At 43.0% G+C, this 19475-nt stretch overlaps 1 protein-coding gene across 4 annotated transcripts in view; it reads left to right on the forward strand.

Annotated features, from left to right (window-relative positions):
• The window catches only part of bicc1a (BicC family RNA binding protein 1a), an 82553-nt gene that overhangs the window by 39959 nt on the left and 23119 nt on the right, over positions 1-19475 (forward strand). For 2 of the 4 annotated variants that reach the window (XM_080781299.1, XM_080781301.1), the window contains exons 4-8: positions 1856-1935; positions 5394-5555; positions 8466-8519; positions 16216-16398; positions 18835-19086. In XM_080781299.1, coding sequence (XP_080637425.1) covers positions 1856-1935; positions 5394-5555; positions 8466-8519; positions 16216-16398; positions 18835-19086 — 731 coding nt within the window. The remainder of the gene's footprint in view (positions 1-1855; positions 1936-5393; positions 5556-8465; positions 8520-16215; positions 16399-18834; positions 19087-19475) is intronic. The other 2 variants (XM_080781300.1, XM_080781302.1) reach the window with 1 other exon arrangement.

Consider the following 19475-nt stretch of genomic DNA (forward strand, 5'->3'; position numbering starts at 1 on the left):
TTCAAGTGCATCTCAGTGCCCTGCAGTGTTGCCAGATGTTTCGAGAGAAATAAGCAACCAGATGTACAGTATGAAAACAAGCCCAAAAGAACTGACTGGGTCTGGGCCCACTGAAAACTCTCCAATTCATTTTTCCCATAGAGATTTACAAAAATAATATCAATTATTCTAATTTTCAATGGCTTTTTCAACCACTCCAATGGATTTTTCAACCACGCCCACTGCTATGCTCTATGGGCCACATGTGCACTTTTAACCCCTGCCCCATTTTTTGATTTTGTGATTATTTGATTGAATACTTTATTGACAGTTTGCAGAAAAAGGCACTGGAAAGTAGTAGTTCAATGCAAGGTCTGCCAAGAGGATTTACAACCCAAGAAATCACTAGGCTTGTTTCATAGGAGAGATTTTTGTGAGGGTTGTTATCCTCAAAAACATGCAGTAATCCTGGTCTCTAAACTGCCTCTCCCTGGCCAGTCGGGGCGCCTGATGGAGGGGAAAGGATCTGGTCGGAATAACGTGTTCCTTCCACGCGCTACGTCTGGCCAGGGAAACTACCCCCTGTCATGTTGACTCCTCATGCATAGAAGGAAGCATGAGGTCAGTCCGCTGCCCCCCCCCCCAGGTTGGCAGAGGAAGTGTAGCGCCCAGGATTACATTAGATAATTGACACTGGGTGAAAAAATGGGTTGCAAAATCATGGGATAATAATAAGAAAAAAAATCGTGTATTGAAATGTAAACAGCAACATTGACTTCGTATCGTTTTGCAATGCACTATCCACATGTTTATTTTAAATCATTGCATCGTATTGTATTGCCATAATGAACCAATATCGTCCATGTATTGTATCGTCAACCATGTATCGTGATACGTATTGTATCACTGCTAAAAGGTATCGTTACACCCCTACCAATTTACATGCTCAATCAAAGTGATATGACAACACCTGTGCAGACCAGCTAGGTGAGGCTGCAATACAAACACTCACTCACTCTGCCTCAGTCAGGATCTGACTCTCCTTGGTGAAGGACAGGCTGCTTCAGGGAAGTTCAGGCGGTAAGAGAATCTCCAGTATACTGTATAGTGACATTGTGCTTTTAACCTCATAGGCGACCACTAGACACATGACAGAAACCTTGATTAAATGCATGAGGCTTGTTTCATATATGCAACAGCTATTTGTCCGTAGAAAAATGCATATTTTTGGGGGGTCCTTGACATGGAAATGTTTGTGAACCACTGGTTTAAACAACAGTAGGAAACAATCCCAAATAAGCAACTACACTTTGCAAACAAGCCCAGAAACCCACAACCCGCAGCTTTACAGAAAAAGCACAATGTTGCTTATAATAAGCAGACATTGTGGTGGCGATAATGGGTGCGGTTAAAATGCCTCTTGATTGTAAGCCTTCTATATTGTATTGGCAGCCCAGCTGTTAGTGTCACAGGTGATGATGATGTGATGACTCATCTTTGTTTTGTCAGAAGCCAAATAATTAACAGTGCTGTTTTCCCAGCACTAGACAACATTAGACAGCTGCTCTGTGTTGTATTTCTGTTGGCGAGTGATACTACTTAGCAACATGTTCAGTGGTGTAACAGACAAAACAGGACTTTCATCTTTTCCCGTAAACCTGACTTCATATACTTTGTGGCATCAGATCTTTTTTTTCAGTTGAAAATATGTAATTTGTGGCTCACCGGGCAGATTCAGTCAAGGAGTACTGCTGTGTCTGACAATCTCAGTCTCTCACTTCACTTAATCTTTATTTTTTCTCATGCAGTGCACACACACTTCAAATGATAAGACATTGTTTAACCTCGTCCCCCTTTTACCTCTCCTCTCCTGCAGACCCCCATATCAAGGTGTGTGGAAAGCGGGAGAACGTGAGGGAAGCCAAAGACAGAATCATGTCTGTCCTCGACACAAAGGTACAGTATTCTCACTGTAAGGATAAAGTACAGTCTGAGCTTTATGCCAGTTGCCAGTTGTTGGGCAAGTCAAAATCAGGAGTCATCAATATGTCCGTACACAGACAAATGTGTCCGTAGCAAAGATGTGCAGCTATATTTTGTGGCACCCCTTACCCCATATCCCTAAATTTTAGCCATTTTTTGTATTTTGAAAAACATTTTAAAATAGTTCAACTAGCCGATCTACATCAACACTTTGTGAGCTTGTAGATTGGCTATTTGAACTATTTAAAAAGTTTTTCAAAATAGTAAAAAATGGGAAATAAGTTTAAGGATAAGTGGTAAGGGATATAGCCCTTTGGTCATAAGACCCAATTAATGAATGTCAATCTCCAGGTTTCTTCAGAATATGTACAGTATGACACTAATTTAAGTCATTCAGGCCTAGGTTTTTATGCGTTTCTGGAAATATTATTGTCCACTCATGTCCGTGGCAAAACAAAATCTATTTTGACAAAGATTTCCACCACAAGCCAGCATGGCGATGACCCATGGTCAAAATCTCAAGGTACACTTTTACAGCGAAAATAGCTAGTTTTCTAAATTGTGAAAAGAAAATGTAAAGACAAATAATTGTTACAGAAGGTCCCTCTGTATTGGGAATGAGAAAAACAATCATTTGTAACATACTGTATATCTCACCCCGCTACAGTATGTGATTTGAGCCTCTGCCTGTGTAAATTGTGCAGCCTTTTATGGCAATAATGGTTATTGCCATCCAGATAGGGCTATAATCTAGTGCCGATAGAGTCGATGGGATTACGGGATGTATGGGGCGAGTCATCCAAGCATGGATTAATTGCGTTCAAAATGTTAATCTCATTAATTTCACAAATTAATTAAATGATGCCTAGCTTGCAGAGTTGGTTCAGTCAGATATACTCGAGCGGGTTCATGCTATGCTCAAGGGACATAAATGTATCTGAGGGGTTAATATGCTGCATTACTATGTGGGTGTATACAGTGTTTGCAAGACCCACATGTCATTCGCTGATGTGGCGCGCGCGCACACACACACACACACACACACACACACACACACACACACACACACACACACACACACACACACACACACACACACACACACACATATATGTTCCCCATGGGGGGTTGTTAATGTATATCTATCTCCCTCTTTAAGTTTAATGATGGTGTTTAATTGTGCCAAGCAAATTGCAGCAGAGCCAAACGCCAAGATAATATATTTTATGCACACTTGTATTCTGCGTGCGTGCGTGTGTCAATATTAATGTGTCTACCACTGCATGTGGTGCAGAGTAGTAACTGAAGATGGATAAGCTGCAGGGCCTGTCTCCATAGCAACAGATGACATACTCAGCAGAGTGCACGCTTGCTCCCCCTGTTGGCAGTCAGTCATCAATGCATTCAAATAGCCGGTCTTTCCCTCCACAAACACGTGATTTGCTTTGTCAACAGGGTTTTCCATGTTGCTTTAGTCATGGGCGTAATGTAATGTTCATTTCCCGGCAAATAATAATCAATATAAGCAATTAATTAAGGCTTAAGGCTTTAACCCATTCTGACCTGAGATCAGATTCATACCAGGTTTCCACTGGGGACACACTGGTCTGATGAACCCATTCTGACCTGAGATCAGATTCTAAAAATGTCAGTCGTTCTTCGAATTTTTCAAAAATAGCAGACCTACAAGCTCGTATCGCGCCACTCGGTGGCGCGATATGAGCTTGTAGATCTGCTATTTTTCAATAGCTAAAGCATAACATGATGCCAACACCAAAATGGGTGCCCGGTCAGAATGGGTTAAATGTAGCAATATATACTGTGCTTTTGATACTCATCTGCTTCTCTTTTGTCCATAATGAAAGCATCTGAAAGAGTTTATGGGTTGTGTGCTGTTTATTATGAGGCTCATGCAGAGCACTGATGCTGCCTGGATAAATGTGTATTGTCTAGCTGCTTTTCATTATTTGTGTGTACACTCATAAAAACATCACACCTGTCATTTATTGATTGATGACTTAAGATGCATTTCATGGTTATGGTGTAGTATTGACTACTGCCAATGATGAGGTCATAATACTAATCACAAATGCATTGCAACATGGCACATTTGTGAGCTTATAGCATTTGTTTGTCTGTTTTTCTTTTGAGAATCTTATAATGACATGCCCAAAGTAGGAACGCCAGGTTTAAATTGATTAAAAAGTCAACACAGTCATTCTGGAGCTGATATCACAACAATACTAGCAACAATAGTGTCCTCCATCCGGCCAGCCTATGATCCTGACTTAATGCCAGCAATACTGGACAGCTTGGTATCACCTGTTTCGGCGGAAAGGTACTGGGGCTCCTAGTCAGCCTGGGCACACTGTCAAAAGTTATGCACACACAAAACGCAAAGACTTATGGGTTATAGGAAACAGGTCAATATGTACACTGGTTAAAAATGGGGATATAAAGCAGGACCTTTATAGATATTTGCAGTTAAGGGATTAGGGTCTAGTCTAGGGATCACACAAAGTATAATATTTACTGATGCTTATAACTCAGGAATAAGTAAGCTATAATGGAATTATATCATTGAAAAAGGACTACAACATAATTATGTGAAACAACAATGGGGAAAAGGAGCTCGACATTGATATAAGTGATGACGTGTGGTTGAATACATGGGAAACACAATCAACGGAAAACCCAGATTTGCTTCTTTATTACTCCCAAACAGAAGTCCAAACAAACTGGCAACCAGCTGGACTGTGAAGAGAATGTGGAGATACAATGGTTGATCATGTGTACTGTATTTTGGTCCTGTCCTATAATTCAACCCTTCTGGGAGGAAGTAGCAACACTTATCTCAAACATTCTGGGTTTCATAAATCCCGGATGGACTAAGCCAAGATGATTCCTATCTGTTTAAGATTCTACTTGCAGCCAGGTCCGGATTAACAATGTCCTACTACTATCTCAAATCCTGTAAACATGTAATTATTTGTACCAAACGTCCCATGACATTTTTATTTTCTTGTACTATTTGTTTGTATGTCTTACTGTACATAATTGTATATTCAAAAATAAAGAGTTAAAAAACCATAACTATAGTGTCCCCCACCACAACAATCAACCTATTCATGTCAAAGAAGTCAAAGTAAAAGAAGAAAATATGTTGTGCTAGGGATTCAAATGTAAAGAAAATTCTTCTTCCTTTCAAGATTTCAACAAGCAACTGTTCTACAAGCTGACAACGCATCGTGACACATTGTGACACATTGTGAACTTGTAGATCAGCTATTTTCAAATGGCTAATGTATATGGGGTTAAAGTGGTTAAACTGATTTTGACACTATATTAACTAATTAGTCCCCCGGACCCCACTTTGAGAACCACTGTGCTATACAACTTCTATTAATCATCATCTCCTCTCTCTCTCTCAGCAGAGTAACAGGGTAACTCTGAAGATGGATGTGTCCCACACGGAGCACTCTCATGTCATCGGTAAAGGGGGAAACAACATCAAGAAGGTGATGGAGGAGACGGGCTGCCACATCCACTTCCCGGACTCCAACAGAAACAACCAGGCGGAGAAAAGCAACCAGGTCAGCGTGGAATCTGTTACAATTCAGGCATTTAGCTGATGCTCATAATCAAAGTGACTTACAACGAGAGCGAAATGACCAGAGTCGACAAATGACAAGGTAAATAGTCAAGTAGAGTGTGAAGAGAGCAATGTAGTGGCTCTGAGAAACTAGGATACCATGAGGTAAAGTGAGGTTAGACATACAGTACGGTGAGAAGTGGTGATGACACTTCGGTAGGTCCACATTAGCAGAACCACATTAGCAGCACATTGTGCTTGGTTTCAAAAGGTTGAAATTCATAATGACCCCTTCTAACATACTCAACATGATGCGTTTTCTTGACTCACTGAAGCATAACGCCCCTTCATATTGTAGGTCAAGTGGACCAGCCCCATTATTGATCTGTGTATGACTGTATGTGTGCGCCAGACAGATTTTCATTATCGTGAGAACGATGGCTTCCATTGCAACTTTTCAGGACTAGAAAGCCTGCAGTTTTTATTGGCTTGTATTCCCCATCGATGATGTCACTGGAAGACGGTTTCTGAACTGCCCACAGCCCTCCTATGAGACGCAGACGCCATTTTTTTCATGATTATTAGTGAGGACATATTCTATGAAGATAGTTTGAAAAGTGGTGAAGTGGTCCTTTAACTTCACAAAAACTTTGCCTAAACCAAACCTTAACCCTAACCTCACAGAAACAATGCCTCAACCTAACCTCAAAACCACGTCCACCTGGTCAAAACACTGGGAAATGAGAGAGTCCGATGTGCAGATAGGTTGTAAATATACCAGCATGCTGCTGGCTGTCACAGGCTCAATAACCTGAACCAGGCAGGTTGCAGAGAGCAAGTGCAGATTGCAGTAATTACCATTAACCTACTGTATACTGTATAGGTGAGTGTTTCAAATAGCACCACTCCATTAGACACCAAGTAATGCTACTGTGTGCACAGTGCACACCGCTGCCATCTTGCCAGCAAGGTGCTAACTAGGTGCAACTTCCCATTGACAGCCCATTCATCCAAACAGAAAGGTCCTATCTGATTGTATTGAACAAAGTCAAACTCACCAACATTGCAGCTGTACGAAAAGCTTGAATTATCCTCTTTCTATCTGCAAAGTGTTTGTTTCATAAAAATCCACCGTAGACATGTTATGAGCTACTTCCTGTCAAGAAGTTCCTTGCAGAGGATTATTTGTGTCAGTTTGGAAGCGCTTGCTTTCACTAAAGCAACGTCCTGCTGCCTCCTGCATCATGTGCAAATTCAAAACGGGTGGTACACACGGGCCGTTGGGTGATCTTCAACGAGCACTTCCAAACTCCAACACAATTTCTTGACGGGAAGTAGTTCATAATATGTCTACAGTGGGTCATTATGAAACAAACACTTTGCAGATAGAAAGAGGATAATTCAAGCTTTCCGTACAGCTGCAATGTTGGTGCGTTTGACGTTGTTTAATACAATCAGATAGGACCTTTCTATTTGGATGAATGGACTGTCAATGGGAAGTTGCACCTAGTTAGCTCCTTGCTGGCAAGATGGCAGTGGTGTGCATAGGTCAATTTAACTGCTCTGTGTAACTCACACCTGCAGTATATCTTCACTTTTCAGTGAAGAATCACAGTATAGAAACCGGTCAAATAAGCGAAAAGATATACATATAATTGTGTAGTTGCATCAATTCAAAGTGTCAAAACGGAATGCCTTGAATTTGCGTGAAATTAAGGGGCGGTCTATGACTGAAACAGATAGACCCCCTTGTCGTTTGTTTACTCTCTTTGTACCAGCTGGTCCCAAACACCAGGGCTTAATTTGAGTTGAAGCTCTGATTCAAGTTGGCCTCAGTCCTGTGTCTGTGGGCCAAGTCATGGCTTGCTCCTAGTGATGGAAATTGTCTTTCTTTTCAGTGAACCGAATAATTAGAATCGGTTCAGTAAAAAGATTTTCAAATTATTCCTTTTGTGTTTGACCGGAGCTGCGCCTGTGTCCCACTCATTGAACTCAAGTCAAACTTGACTTGAAGTCAAACATTCAGATAAACTCGTTCAGGTAGTGAACCAAGAATTTGTTTGCAGGGATACACACGGTCACTGAGTGAGAGACCACCTCCTCCGCCCAGTGAACGAGAAAAGCTGTTACATTCACTCACTCAAGACATTTCATTCGCAAAGAACAAACAGAGCCCGTCCTAGTCCTCCTCAAGGAGCTCAATAATTGGCTAATAATGGCTTGTATTTCAGTCCAACGAGTAAACTATATTTTCAGCCAATCAATTCCACAGCTCGGTACTCAGTCTGCTAGTATTTGATAGTTCAAGTGTTAACAGTTTTTTTAGGTAGTAGATTAGTTCAGTTCATTCACCCAAAAGGATGGTTATATTGAGTGAATCGTTCAGCAACAATACAACAGTTATGGATGAAAAGAAGAGATAGAGAGGAAGAGTGAGAGTAGATCCATTGGCAAGATGTCTAATTAGAACAATTATCTTTGCGTTTTCATTTCTGTTGCAATTATTTTAATTGTGACCCTCAAACTGGGATGGATGTGTTGAAAAGGCAATTTCTGTAATTGTAGAGACTGGGGTTTTTTCCATCCTAGTTTTGTAAGTCAATGTCCTGCTAAAATCTCCACATTAATTTCTCACCATAATGGTTTTGTGGTTTTTGAGTTAAGAAACATAAGCTATGGAAATTAGTTTGGCAAGTCCCAAAGATACATTTGGCTACAGTTTAGTATTTTAAAGATTTGCTTGGGAGGAAGTTTTAAAAACTTTCACTCTGTTTAGTTTGTTCAACATTTTACCTTAGAGGATTGGACAGTTACTACTAAATATGTAATGATGACAGTTATTATGTTTTGTGGACAGGGTTGGCGTTCACTTGCTAATGTCATGCCAATTGTCATCTCTCCATGTGAACAGGTGTCCATCGCAGGGCAGCCAGGAGGGGTGGAGGCAGCTCGAGCCAAAATAAGGGTGAGTGTGGCAGCCTTGTTTCACTTGATTTTGTCATTGATTTGTATCAATGCTAGTTGGGAGTATTTTTTGCAAGTCTTTATAATACTGTAGATTTATTGTCTGGTAGCTTTAGGGTCGGTTCCCACTCATCCTCCAGTACTTTTTCTTTCTGCCAGTGATAGTTGCTGGGTCACTGTGTGAATTGGTGATAATAGGGTCATGGCTCATACAACAGAGAAGGGAGAGGAAGTTCAAGGTTGCAATGTTCAATTGGCCGGGGAGAAGATTGGACTGACCTCACTCAGACCTATCAGCTTTTCATAAGCCAGACAGCATTCTATGCCCCGACCTCGCCAGCGCTCCAGAATGATCCATTTCCAGTTTTATGGCCAGACACATCCCCTCCACCACAGTTCCGCTGGACCAGTTTGGGTCTGACTTCCAGTCCTCCTGCCAGCCTTAACCCAAAGCTTGAGCTGGAGCCTCGTTACCTTTTTAGCAGGATGCCAATCCCCAGATAGTGATTTGCTAGAATTTCCCCTAAAACAACAGTTACACTCAGCCGTGGCCCCGTTTACAGTGGCATCTCTTTGCCCATTCCCCAGACTCTCCTCCAGAGCCATTCTCAGTCTCTACCTCAGCCCAGCCACGAGTCTCGGCCCCAGCTCTGTGGCTGGAGGAGTTTTCCACTCTCGCAAGCCTCCTCAGCCCGGAACTCCACATTTCACCACCGCAACAATTCCCCTCAGTGAACACAAACTTCCAATAAGCAGTGACCAAAACTAATAAGGCCCAGAGGGGAGTGTGTGTGTGTGTGTGTGTGTGTGTGTGTGTGTGTGTGTGTGTGTGTGTGTGTGTGTGTGTGTGTGTGTGTGTGTGTGTGTGTGTGTGTGTGTGTGTGTGTGTGTGTGTGTGTGTGTGTGTGTGTGTGTGTGTGTGTGTGTGTGTGTGTGTGTGTGTGTGTGTGTGTGTGTGTGTGTGTGTGTGTGTGTGTGTGTGTGTGTGTGTGTGTGTGTGTGTGTACTGTATGTGTGACAGAGAGAGGGCATGTGTGGTATTGTCGGTGAAAAAAAGATGCATGTTTGTGGTGCACACTGGGATACCTATGCTTAAAGCATATTTTCAAAAGCAACAAGTCACAGCCAAATTGGAACTGGAAACTGGAAAACAAAGCAAAACACATAAAAATGGAGCAACTACTGCTGTTGTAGAAAGGGGGCTTAAAAAGTAAGCTGTTCAGAACCGCACAGATTGTTCATGCTGTCCAAAGAACACACAGCCAGCGGATGAAGTGGGGCGGATCAAAGGAAAGTTCAACCTGGCCTCTTTCCCTGGACTCAGAAGAAGCTGACCCCAGTCCACTTTACCCAGCTACTCATTGGATTATCCTTATGCTGTTCCCCCCTGTCCGTTTTTACTACACATTCCTTGCCATTAGTCGACACACTCCTAGCTCTTGATATACAGTATAATCTGCATCTCTGGCCAGGAAGATGGTGTCCTTGACTTCAGCAAGGGGTAAGGCGGCTGGGTACAATGTATTTATTAACAAATGTACTGCTTCTGATGGAATGTTCCGCCAGTTGGAATACAACCGGCAACTGCTTGTGGCGTAACGTTCCGTCTGATAAGCTTTATTATTGATATCAAACCGGATCGCTGATATATATATATTTTTTTCTTTCTTATTTTTTTGCTTGGCCTTTCCTTCTTTAGCGATCCTAGACCGGATTTCGCAAACCACACTGCCGTTCACCTCCCTTTATACAGGCTGACTAAAAAGCTGATTAACTCGAAATCTACGGAGCTCTCCATGGTTTGGATAAAACGCACAATGTTCGGAGGTCTTTGCTGATTATCCGGTGGTCTAGATGGGAACATTGGCGCTTTCTAGAGTAAGGATGGCTTCATTTTAGCTCGCTATAGTGCTGTCAGAATTGGCCAAAATTGTTTGAATATTCCTTTTAAAACGCCATGTGGGTTCGGAATGATTTGAACGGCTCAAATGTCGAATTTATATAATTTTTATATAAAATATTGCAGCCTAATATGCAGTAAAACTTTCTCTTTTCTTTTCTATATTCGCCGGTCCTGAATCGGCTGCAGTTGGTGCTGAGAAATGCGCTCTCTTGTGAGATCAATTGAATGATTCATAATTATCTTAATAGCCTCATTTTTGTATAATGGTTTAGTTTATATACAATTTGGAGAACAGAGATGCATCGCTCCAACAATGTGCACATCATGCAGTGCGCTGCTGTGATAGAAGAAGTGTTTACCTCGACATGAAAGGGGAAATAATCAAAGCAATAGCAATGCATGTGTTTTTGGTTTAAATCAATTTAAGGTAGGCTACAAGATAAATGTGTCACAGAGGGAGCTTTCCCGCGAGAGACAAGAATCCATGCGTAGTTTTTACATCGCGTTGTCTGTCGGGTCATCGAGTCTCACTGTAAACTGTCTGTCTTGAGTGCTTCACGACCAGATTAATCACCGTTTCGGCTTGACCTGACATTGTGTGATTAAACATGTGTGCTTTATACGTAGCAAGTTAAAGTCTAAACTGCCTAGCAACTCCTCCAAGGCTTCCGTGTCACTGTGGTCTGTGTTAAGTTTGTTAACCCTCCCCATGGTGTTAACAACAGGCAGGCAGAGTGGAGCGGTGCGAGGCAGCTGATTTATTCTTCATTGTGTGCCGGTGTCGCATGGCAAATATAACTAATCTACAAGCTCACAACGTATTGCATCAACGACGCATTTTAACTTTTAACTCGGCCCTCGTTTACCCACGGCACCGTCGTATGATTAAAAATCACACCCGTGTGAACTGAGTGGTGCAACTTTTTTTAAATTAGAACCTTCATATTAAATATTCAGTTTCGAAAATTCGTTCGAATATGGAATATTTGTTGGCAGCACTAGCTCGCTAGCATTGACGCTATTTATTTAGCATCTAAGATGGCCGCCCAAACAGGATGTGAGTCCAGTATGTGTTACATTACAAATGGCTCGGCAGTCTGCGGTTGGCTCTCTGTCCAGCAGGGGGCAGCAGGTTAAATGCTAGAACTGTGCCGTGCATTTGATGCGTTGAATGCCATTCCCTGTTATTCCGCACTCGGTAAACCCTTCTCCGCCCAGGCCTTCTCACCACTCCGCTCTTTCACACACCCCCTACTGCTCTGCCCATGCACGAGCCGCTAACCGACCATACCACCCCCTACCCCACGGCACTCACCACTACACCAGTCCTACCTTTTATCCAAATACCTGGTTGGCGGCTGTGTTCTGGCCCACGCGTTCACTCATCACCCAAGCTGTGTTACTGGACCATGCTGTGGCCAAAACCCCAACGCCCACAACCAGACCTGTGCTGTTGAGTGCCTGGGCACTCAGCACTCTCCCCATGTCGCCATGACCACACAAACATGGAGCCTGCAGATTGCACTGCTCAGTGCCAGCTAGGCACTGAGCAGCTGCTGCTCCACCAGGCCTACCGGCCGGCGTTTGGTACACAAGACGCTATCCCAGAGAAGTCCTATGTCTACACGTTCATGCAAAATCGATAATACGTGTGTTCCACTAAACGCATTCATTGATTTTGTAATACCTGTATACTGCACAGCATGCGCTAAAAAAACCATTGAATTTGACTGTTATATTCCTATTTAAGGAGCTGAATGTGTTTGACGTTTTAAGAAAATGCTAAAAAATATGCTTAAATTTGACTTTTGCAAAACCTCTACAGGTACAAACACTGCATAATAATCACAGTGGATGGAAACCAGTGGGTTATTAGCACAAGCTTAAGGCATGCGTAAGGCATGAGTGTGAAGGCAGGCTATAATTTCTACATGGATTTTCTTTGAAGCTTATTCTGTCAGCAAGTAGGTCTGCACCTATCGATTATGCGCTTATTTTTTCTATACAGTATATCAACAAATATTCGTGAACAATGAACATTTTGGTTTTATAATCGATATTTATAATCGATTTAGTCTGATTCATTTATTTTTACTGTCCATTGTACAACGATACATGTAAAAATAACAATGTCGGCTTATACAGTAGATCTGCTATTTTCAGTATTTTATTTAGTTTGATTAACTAACAACCCCTAGTAGCAAGTGATGCCAATTACCAACTGTTCCTGTCAACCATTGAATTCAATTGAGGCCTGACTTTTTTCGGTAATTTGCCATTACACAGTAACGGGGCCCATTTGAGTTAAAATTGTACACCATCTGATTTACAAATGGATGATAAACAGGACTTTACTGTATATACCGGTGCTTTTACATTGGGAGCGCAATTTGTAGTCAGCAGAGGGAGTGTTTGTTTTGTGAGTATCTTGTTCTTGTCCTCCTCTTAGGTTAAGAGTATATAACACTATAACAGTATATAACTGTGTGTGGTTAATCCTGGGTGGCCCCCGGACCACATCCTCCTGCATGGCTCCCTTAAAACCAGGGGTGGTTGGTTTACGGCGGGCTTATCCGCTCGCTGCACTACAGTACAGATGTCGGGATTCCCCCCTTTAAGGGTCTGCCTATAGTGCGCTCAGAGGGTCCCAGGTATGTCGGCCTTTTTGGAGGTGCAGAGTCGCATGCGTCTGCATCTAGTCATCGGCTCATGCAAGGGATTCTCCCGGGACTACTACTACGGGACTGACTACCCTGGAGTGCTCGCAGGGCTGGAACTCATCGGGAGGTGATGAGAGTTCGGTTCCACTGCCTTTTGCCTCGCAAACGTTTTCCTTCCTCCCCGTCTCTCTCACTCTTGTGGCGCGCGCATGTGTGTGTGTGTGTGTGTGTGTGTGTGTGTGTTTTTTGGTACAGTTTTTTTTTTACCCTTTGCATTGAATATGTGCAAGGCTTATATCTTCCAGGTAGACCCTTCTTAAAAAGCTGATGTCAGCTTCTCTGTAAATCCACCTCCTATTCATCCTTCATTCAGCGCCTCGAGTCCCGCTGTTCTGCTTATGCTTTCTGCGTTTATCCTGCGTGCTGACCTAAATTTTCTCGAGCCCTTACAGTGCGAGCGCTGAAACGTGATATGAATGTAGGGCCGAGCACATATGGGACTGATCAGGAATGCATTTCTTTGGTCAGAGCAATTCATGCTGCTTGCCCTTCACTGGCAGCCAAAACCATAGTGGCGCTGTGCCCGAGAGTCAGTGTTTGGATAACACTGTCTGTGTGTATGCGTGCACGAGAGTGCGTGTATGCGTGCATGAATACAAGTATTTACGTCTTGGAGAGAGAGAGAGAGAGTGTGTGTGTATATTGTACTCTCTTTCCAATGAAACTGCGTATGGGTGTGTACGTTTGTGTGTGCATTCCCTCCCACATGTGTATGTACAGTATGAATGTCCCAGAAAGGCCCTCTGGTCTTCATCTCCTCTGAAGGACTGGTGAGATTTATTGTAAATGCTGTGTTCATTCTGACAACTCAGCCGCCTGTCGCAATTGTGCGTCTGTAGCCACGCAACTTTTGCAGTTTGATGTACTGCCGTTCACATTATGAACAGTCTCACACCAAACAGGCGGTGGGACTGACACAGTATACTGTGTGTGAGTTAGTTTTAGCGTTTCTGTCTCCAAAGTGGCGATGCCATCATGTCGTTGCGTGTTTCGCGTGACAGAGGGTCTGGTGTTTTGTTTCTGGCACCTCCCGTCGATGTGACCGCTCGGGATTTATTTGACTCGACATGTTTTAGAGACACGTTCTGCTGCTCGCCGCCGAAGGGAGCCGTGTTATGTCTGCACGTGGAATACATGCATGATGTGTCAAGAAACCACCCATCACCGCTTCCCCACATGTGTTTTTACTCTGTTCTCTGAATGGTGTTAATCACAAGCTTGCTTTAGGACAAGGTGGTACACTGGTACAGGCTACTGGGTGTGTAGCTGACTGTGCTGTCTTATCTGAGCTGTCTGTACGGTGTCTGGTTGGGACATTAATACAGTATGTGAGGTGCGGGTGCCCAATGCTGCCCATATTTATTTATTCAAATCTTATCAGCAGCACTAACAGCGCAGTGGCAGGCAAGGTACTGAGGATATTCCACAGCACTCTGTGTCATGTGGTTCATTCGTTGATAAAATGTATCGTTCTCTCACCATTTTCTTTCTGTCTCTACCACCCCCCCTCTCTACATATCACGTTGTCTCTCTCCATCTCTTTGTCTATTTATTTTCTCTGCCACACACCTATGTCTCTCTGCACACCTCTCTACCTTGATTCAAGAATCAAGAGGGTTTATTTGCCACTCACTCATACAGGTACAAGCAGCGAAATATGAAGATGTGTTCCCACCGAAAGTTAAAATATATGTTCTAGTTGCATTGCCGTTCGATGCTCGTTCAGCAAAGTTGGGTCTTTGCGTTGACTTTGTATGTAACTGTGCCGCTCGAACAAGCATTTTATCATTCAGTGGGAACGCACCTTTAGTGTTGGCTGTAGCATGTTCCGCAAGACTGTCTAACAAAAGCAATAAAATATGATTACAATAGAGATAATACTGGACAACAATGTAAATGAGTCCGTTTGATGGGGGCTAGGTGCACAGAAAAATGACATACCAAAAATCTCTATTATTGCCAAAGATGTATTTCTTCAATAGGTTTCCAAAAATAATGTTCCAAAAAAATGCCTCAGGAAAAATATTTCTTTCACAAAAATTATATATATATATATATATATATATATATATATATATATATATATTTCAAAAATGAAAATAACAAACTTACATGCTATGCTTAAATTCAAGCATCCAGTCTGGACATTACCAGTCCTAACACTGTCCTAGGGCAGAGCTTCCCGCATTGTTCCCCCCCCCCCCCATGTCTCACCATGGACTGACTACATCAACTCAAACCCAGGCCTCTGACTAGTGGCCCATACCATCTGTCTAGAGACAGGTTTCCCCAAAGCATTCACTTACAAATCTAGTGAACATCTAACACAGAAAACATTTCCCAACCTTTACAGTATACTTGTCAATACTAAAGTAATTAACAAACCAGGTTTTAAACAACCCGTCTCGTTGCAATCATACTAAATAGTATGTATTGCCAGACACATGCACCCCTGCAACATGGTGCAACCCAATTTGAATCCTCCACCTATAAAAGGAGCAGTGGATTCAGTGGTGACTCTTTTGTGTAACTTTGACCAGGAAATGAGGATGGTGTGAGTAGTGGGTGTTTGACAACATAGTAATAACTTCAAACTGTTTGACTTTGAAAAGTATGTTTGACCAACCAATTGTCTCTGTCCAAATTATGAAATGAAATGAATGAATAATGCATATAAAACTGTAGAACAAGTCAAGATCAACTGATTGCTAACTTTAGCCGGCATAGTTAGCAAACAGTGTTTGATAATGACCATTGACTGAATGTGGGAATGTTGAGTATGAAATGAGGTTATGATAAACCGAAAATGAAATACAATTAAACATGTGTGGCTCAAGAGGAAATGTCCTTATCACAAACAACAAAAATAAAGTAATTAAGTAAGTAAAGGTAAAAAATTGCAGGCAGGAGTGGACACATTTCTACTGTAGCTCTGTGGACACATTTCTACTGTAGCTCTCTGGACACATATCTACTGTAGCTCTGTACATTTGTGCATTAAAGATGTTCTCCTCTTCATCATCCACTCAAACTGCCTCTCCTTCCTTCTCCCTCCTCCCCTCATTGTTTCCCAGGAGCTGCTTCCCCTGGTGCTGTCGTTCGAGCTCCCGGCCATCGTCCAGCCCGACCCCGGGTCCCCCACCGTGCAGCACATCTCCCAGACCTACAACCTCACCGTGTCCTTCAAGCCCCCAACGCGCCTCTACGGGACCACCGGGGTGGTACGTGGCTCGCAGAACAACACCACAGCCGTCAAGGTGAGCAGGGTCTTGTACAGGAAATTAAAATGTCAGTCATCTGGTTCAACATCTTTTGTGGCCCGATTATTAAACAGCCAGGCGTGACCGATGTTTTGTGCTGGTTTGGGCGTGGACGTTATGAATCCTAAGATAAACCAGACGTTTGGCTTTTTTAGTGAGGTTTTAAGCATTTTTATTAAAGCATGATTCATGTGCAGTCGCAACTGATTTAATCGATTGAATGAGAAGACAGGGTTCCTTGACTTCCAAGACGGGATTCCATTCCTCTCTCCTTTCCTCCACCCTTTAGTGTGGCTAGCCGCATACAAGGGAGGCTTCTCTAAACAGCAGCGTTTCAAGGCCCACCGACACCGGGCGCTCCTCCTTGCTTCTTTGCAATAACCCACCTCATTACCTCCAGCACCTCAGGAGATGGCCGAGAAATGCGAGGTGGCTTGTAACAGATGGGCCGTGAGTTCAGCGCGCCCCGCTGGGAGGTGCTACCTTGAGCGGCACATTTGAACTGATCCCTGTTACTGTTCCATGTCTGATACATGCTGGAGCTGCTCACACAGTAAAATCCTCCGTTTGTTTATCAATTTTTAACGCGGAGAGCGTACACCGTATACACATGTCAGGGCTGTCGTGATTACGAATTGAAGTTGACGATTGATTGTCGCAAATAATTGTGATTAAACAATTTAATTGCGTTTTGTAAATTGAACATTGGAATGTTACAATTTCTAACAGTATTTCTGTTTTCCTTTTAGGCTTTGTAATTTCAAATTGCACAGGGCAGATATGACACATAACTTAAATATAGCAGTTTTATATTTTCTTTCCAAAACATTTCCAAAATAGCATAAGTAGTTGATCTACAAGCTTACAGTGACGTGAAGCTTGTAGATCTGCTATATCTTCTATAAAAAAAAATCAACATTGAAAAATAATTGCGATTATCTAAAAAATAATAATAATAATAATAATTGTGACAGGCCTAACAAATGTAACTACTGTCAATGGACCCTTACGGATCCATTTGGTTACATTTGTAAACTCTCGGAGTTAAATTAACTCTTCAGAGTAAAATTGTACTATGTACTGTGCTCAACTCTTCTGCTGCTTCTGTGTGTGTGTGTGTGTGTGTGTGTGTGTGTGCGTGCGTGCGCACACACACACACACACACACACACACACACACACTTACCGTACTTCACTCTGGCATCAGAATTGTGTATATTTTAAAGCCTGCCCTAGAGCCTTCTCTGGGTGCCAACAAAACTCAGACCCCCCTCAAACCCTCCTGTTTAACTACTGACACACCCAGACTACATGGACCTCCCATGACCTTTGCAATGCTGTCTGTGTGTGCGTGCGTGCGTGTGCACGCATGCATATACATTCATGAAGTGTGTGTGTGTGTGTGTGCGCGTGTGTGTGCGTGCGCGCGCTGCACGGTTTCTTGCTTGTGTGTGAGTGAGTTTGTGGTAGGTCTAAGGGTTCAGTCAGCATTCGGACACTGGCCAGATCCGGGCCCAAGGGATTAAGAGAGTATGTGTGCTATGTTATGTGGTGATGGGAGACCCTTTGAGGAGTGCCAAAACCACTGTGGATTGCTGCGCTATGCTGGCCTCTGTCTTTTGTAGCTCCTCGTACAGTACATACGAAATGGCTCTTCTATAGGCCATGTGATTGCTTGCAGAGGCACAACAGAGACAGTGAGGAATGGAAGCCGTTCAGCCGGCCAGGCCATGGTAGGCGGAAAAACCAATAGTTTCCACTGGATCACTGGTGTTTGTTCGGGAGACATCTGCCCCTATTTTCCCCCCATAATTTACTAATTTAAGTTGAAATGATGGTATTTTGTGTATCATTGTGCTTTTTTTTTTAAAGTTCTGACATTGAGCAGTACAGCCAGCCATGGAAATGGTCTGCATTTCTATAGCACATTCATCCAACATGCGAGTTTACAAAGTGTACCACACATCGACGACAATGGAGCTCAGGATAGAACCAGAGAGCTTTCAGTTTCAGTTCCCAAGCGGCTACTGTTTTATTATATTTATTTTTTATTTTTGTGTATCTATTCTCTGTACCGTATGTAACCTACTCTGGTGTAGAACACATTACATAAGGTCTTTCTATCCACCAGTCTCATAATTCACAGGGAATGCCAGACCTGCTGTTCTGTTTCTGGTTTCTATCTGTGGCATTATTAGTACAATGTGCCTCTCAGCATGTCTCAATATAAAGGTTGGTTGTAGTGTTCATCTTAAGAGTTATGAGGGGCAACTTGCCTGACGTTGTTTGGACTACTTTGTAGAGCACATCCAAAGTTGATTTAAAAAAGCTGGTTGCTCGGGCCGTAGTCTTTGCCAATCCGAAAGCCTCGTACCAAACGGTTCAATGCGATTCATTACACTTTATGTTGTCACCTATTTCGTTCTTCTCCAGAGAGGCACAGCCATGCTGCTGGAGCACCTGGCCGGCAGCTTGGCCAGCGCCATCTCGGTCAGCACCCACCTGGACATAGCGCCCCAGCACCACCTCTTCATGATGGGCCGCAACGGTAGCAACATCAAGCACATCACCCAGAGGACGGGGGCACAGATCCACTTCCCAGACCCCAACAGCCCCCAGAAGAAATCCACCGTCTACATCCAAGGAACCATCGAGTCTGTCTGCCTGGCACGCCAGTACCTCATGGTATGATTTATTCTTTGTGTGAGTGTGTGTGGCCATTAGTGTGTTTATTTATCGTTAGCCACTTGGTAGGGAACATTAGCTTTCACTGCCCAGCGTCATTGGTCTTGTGGTTGAGGGTACAAAACCAGTCCGCAAGAAGGCTAACTTGTATCAACAGTAATCTATACGGGTCGCGTATAGCTTTAGATTCCTCAGGGTTTGTGGTGACCATAATGGCCCCTATTGTCTGTGTAACATCAACATGGTGTGTGTGAATGATGCGTGGGTTCTGAAAAGCTAACCATTTGGTTTTCAAAAGTGAACCATGATTGGCTTTAAGGGTTTCGAATGGCCTTGGGGCACGATTTGCTTGGCCATAATCATGCTGCTGAAATGTCCATATTATAATT

Source organism: Protomyctophum bolini (genome assembly GCF_963924005.1).
Source record: "Protomyctophum bolini genome assembly, chromosome: 14".
Classification (NCBI taxonomy): Eukaryota; Metazoa; Chordata; class Actinopteri; order Myctophiformes; family Myctophidae; genus Protomyctophum; species Protomyctophum bolini.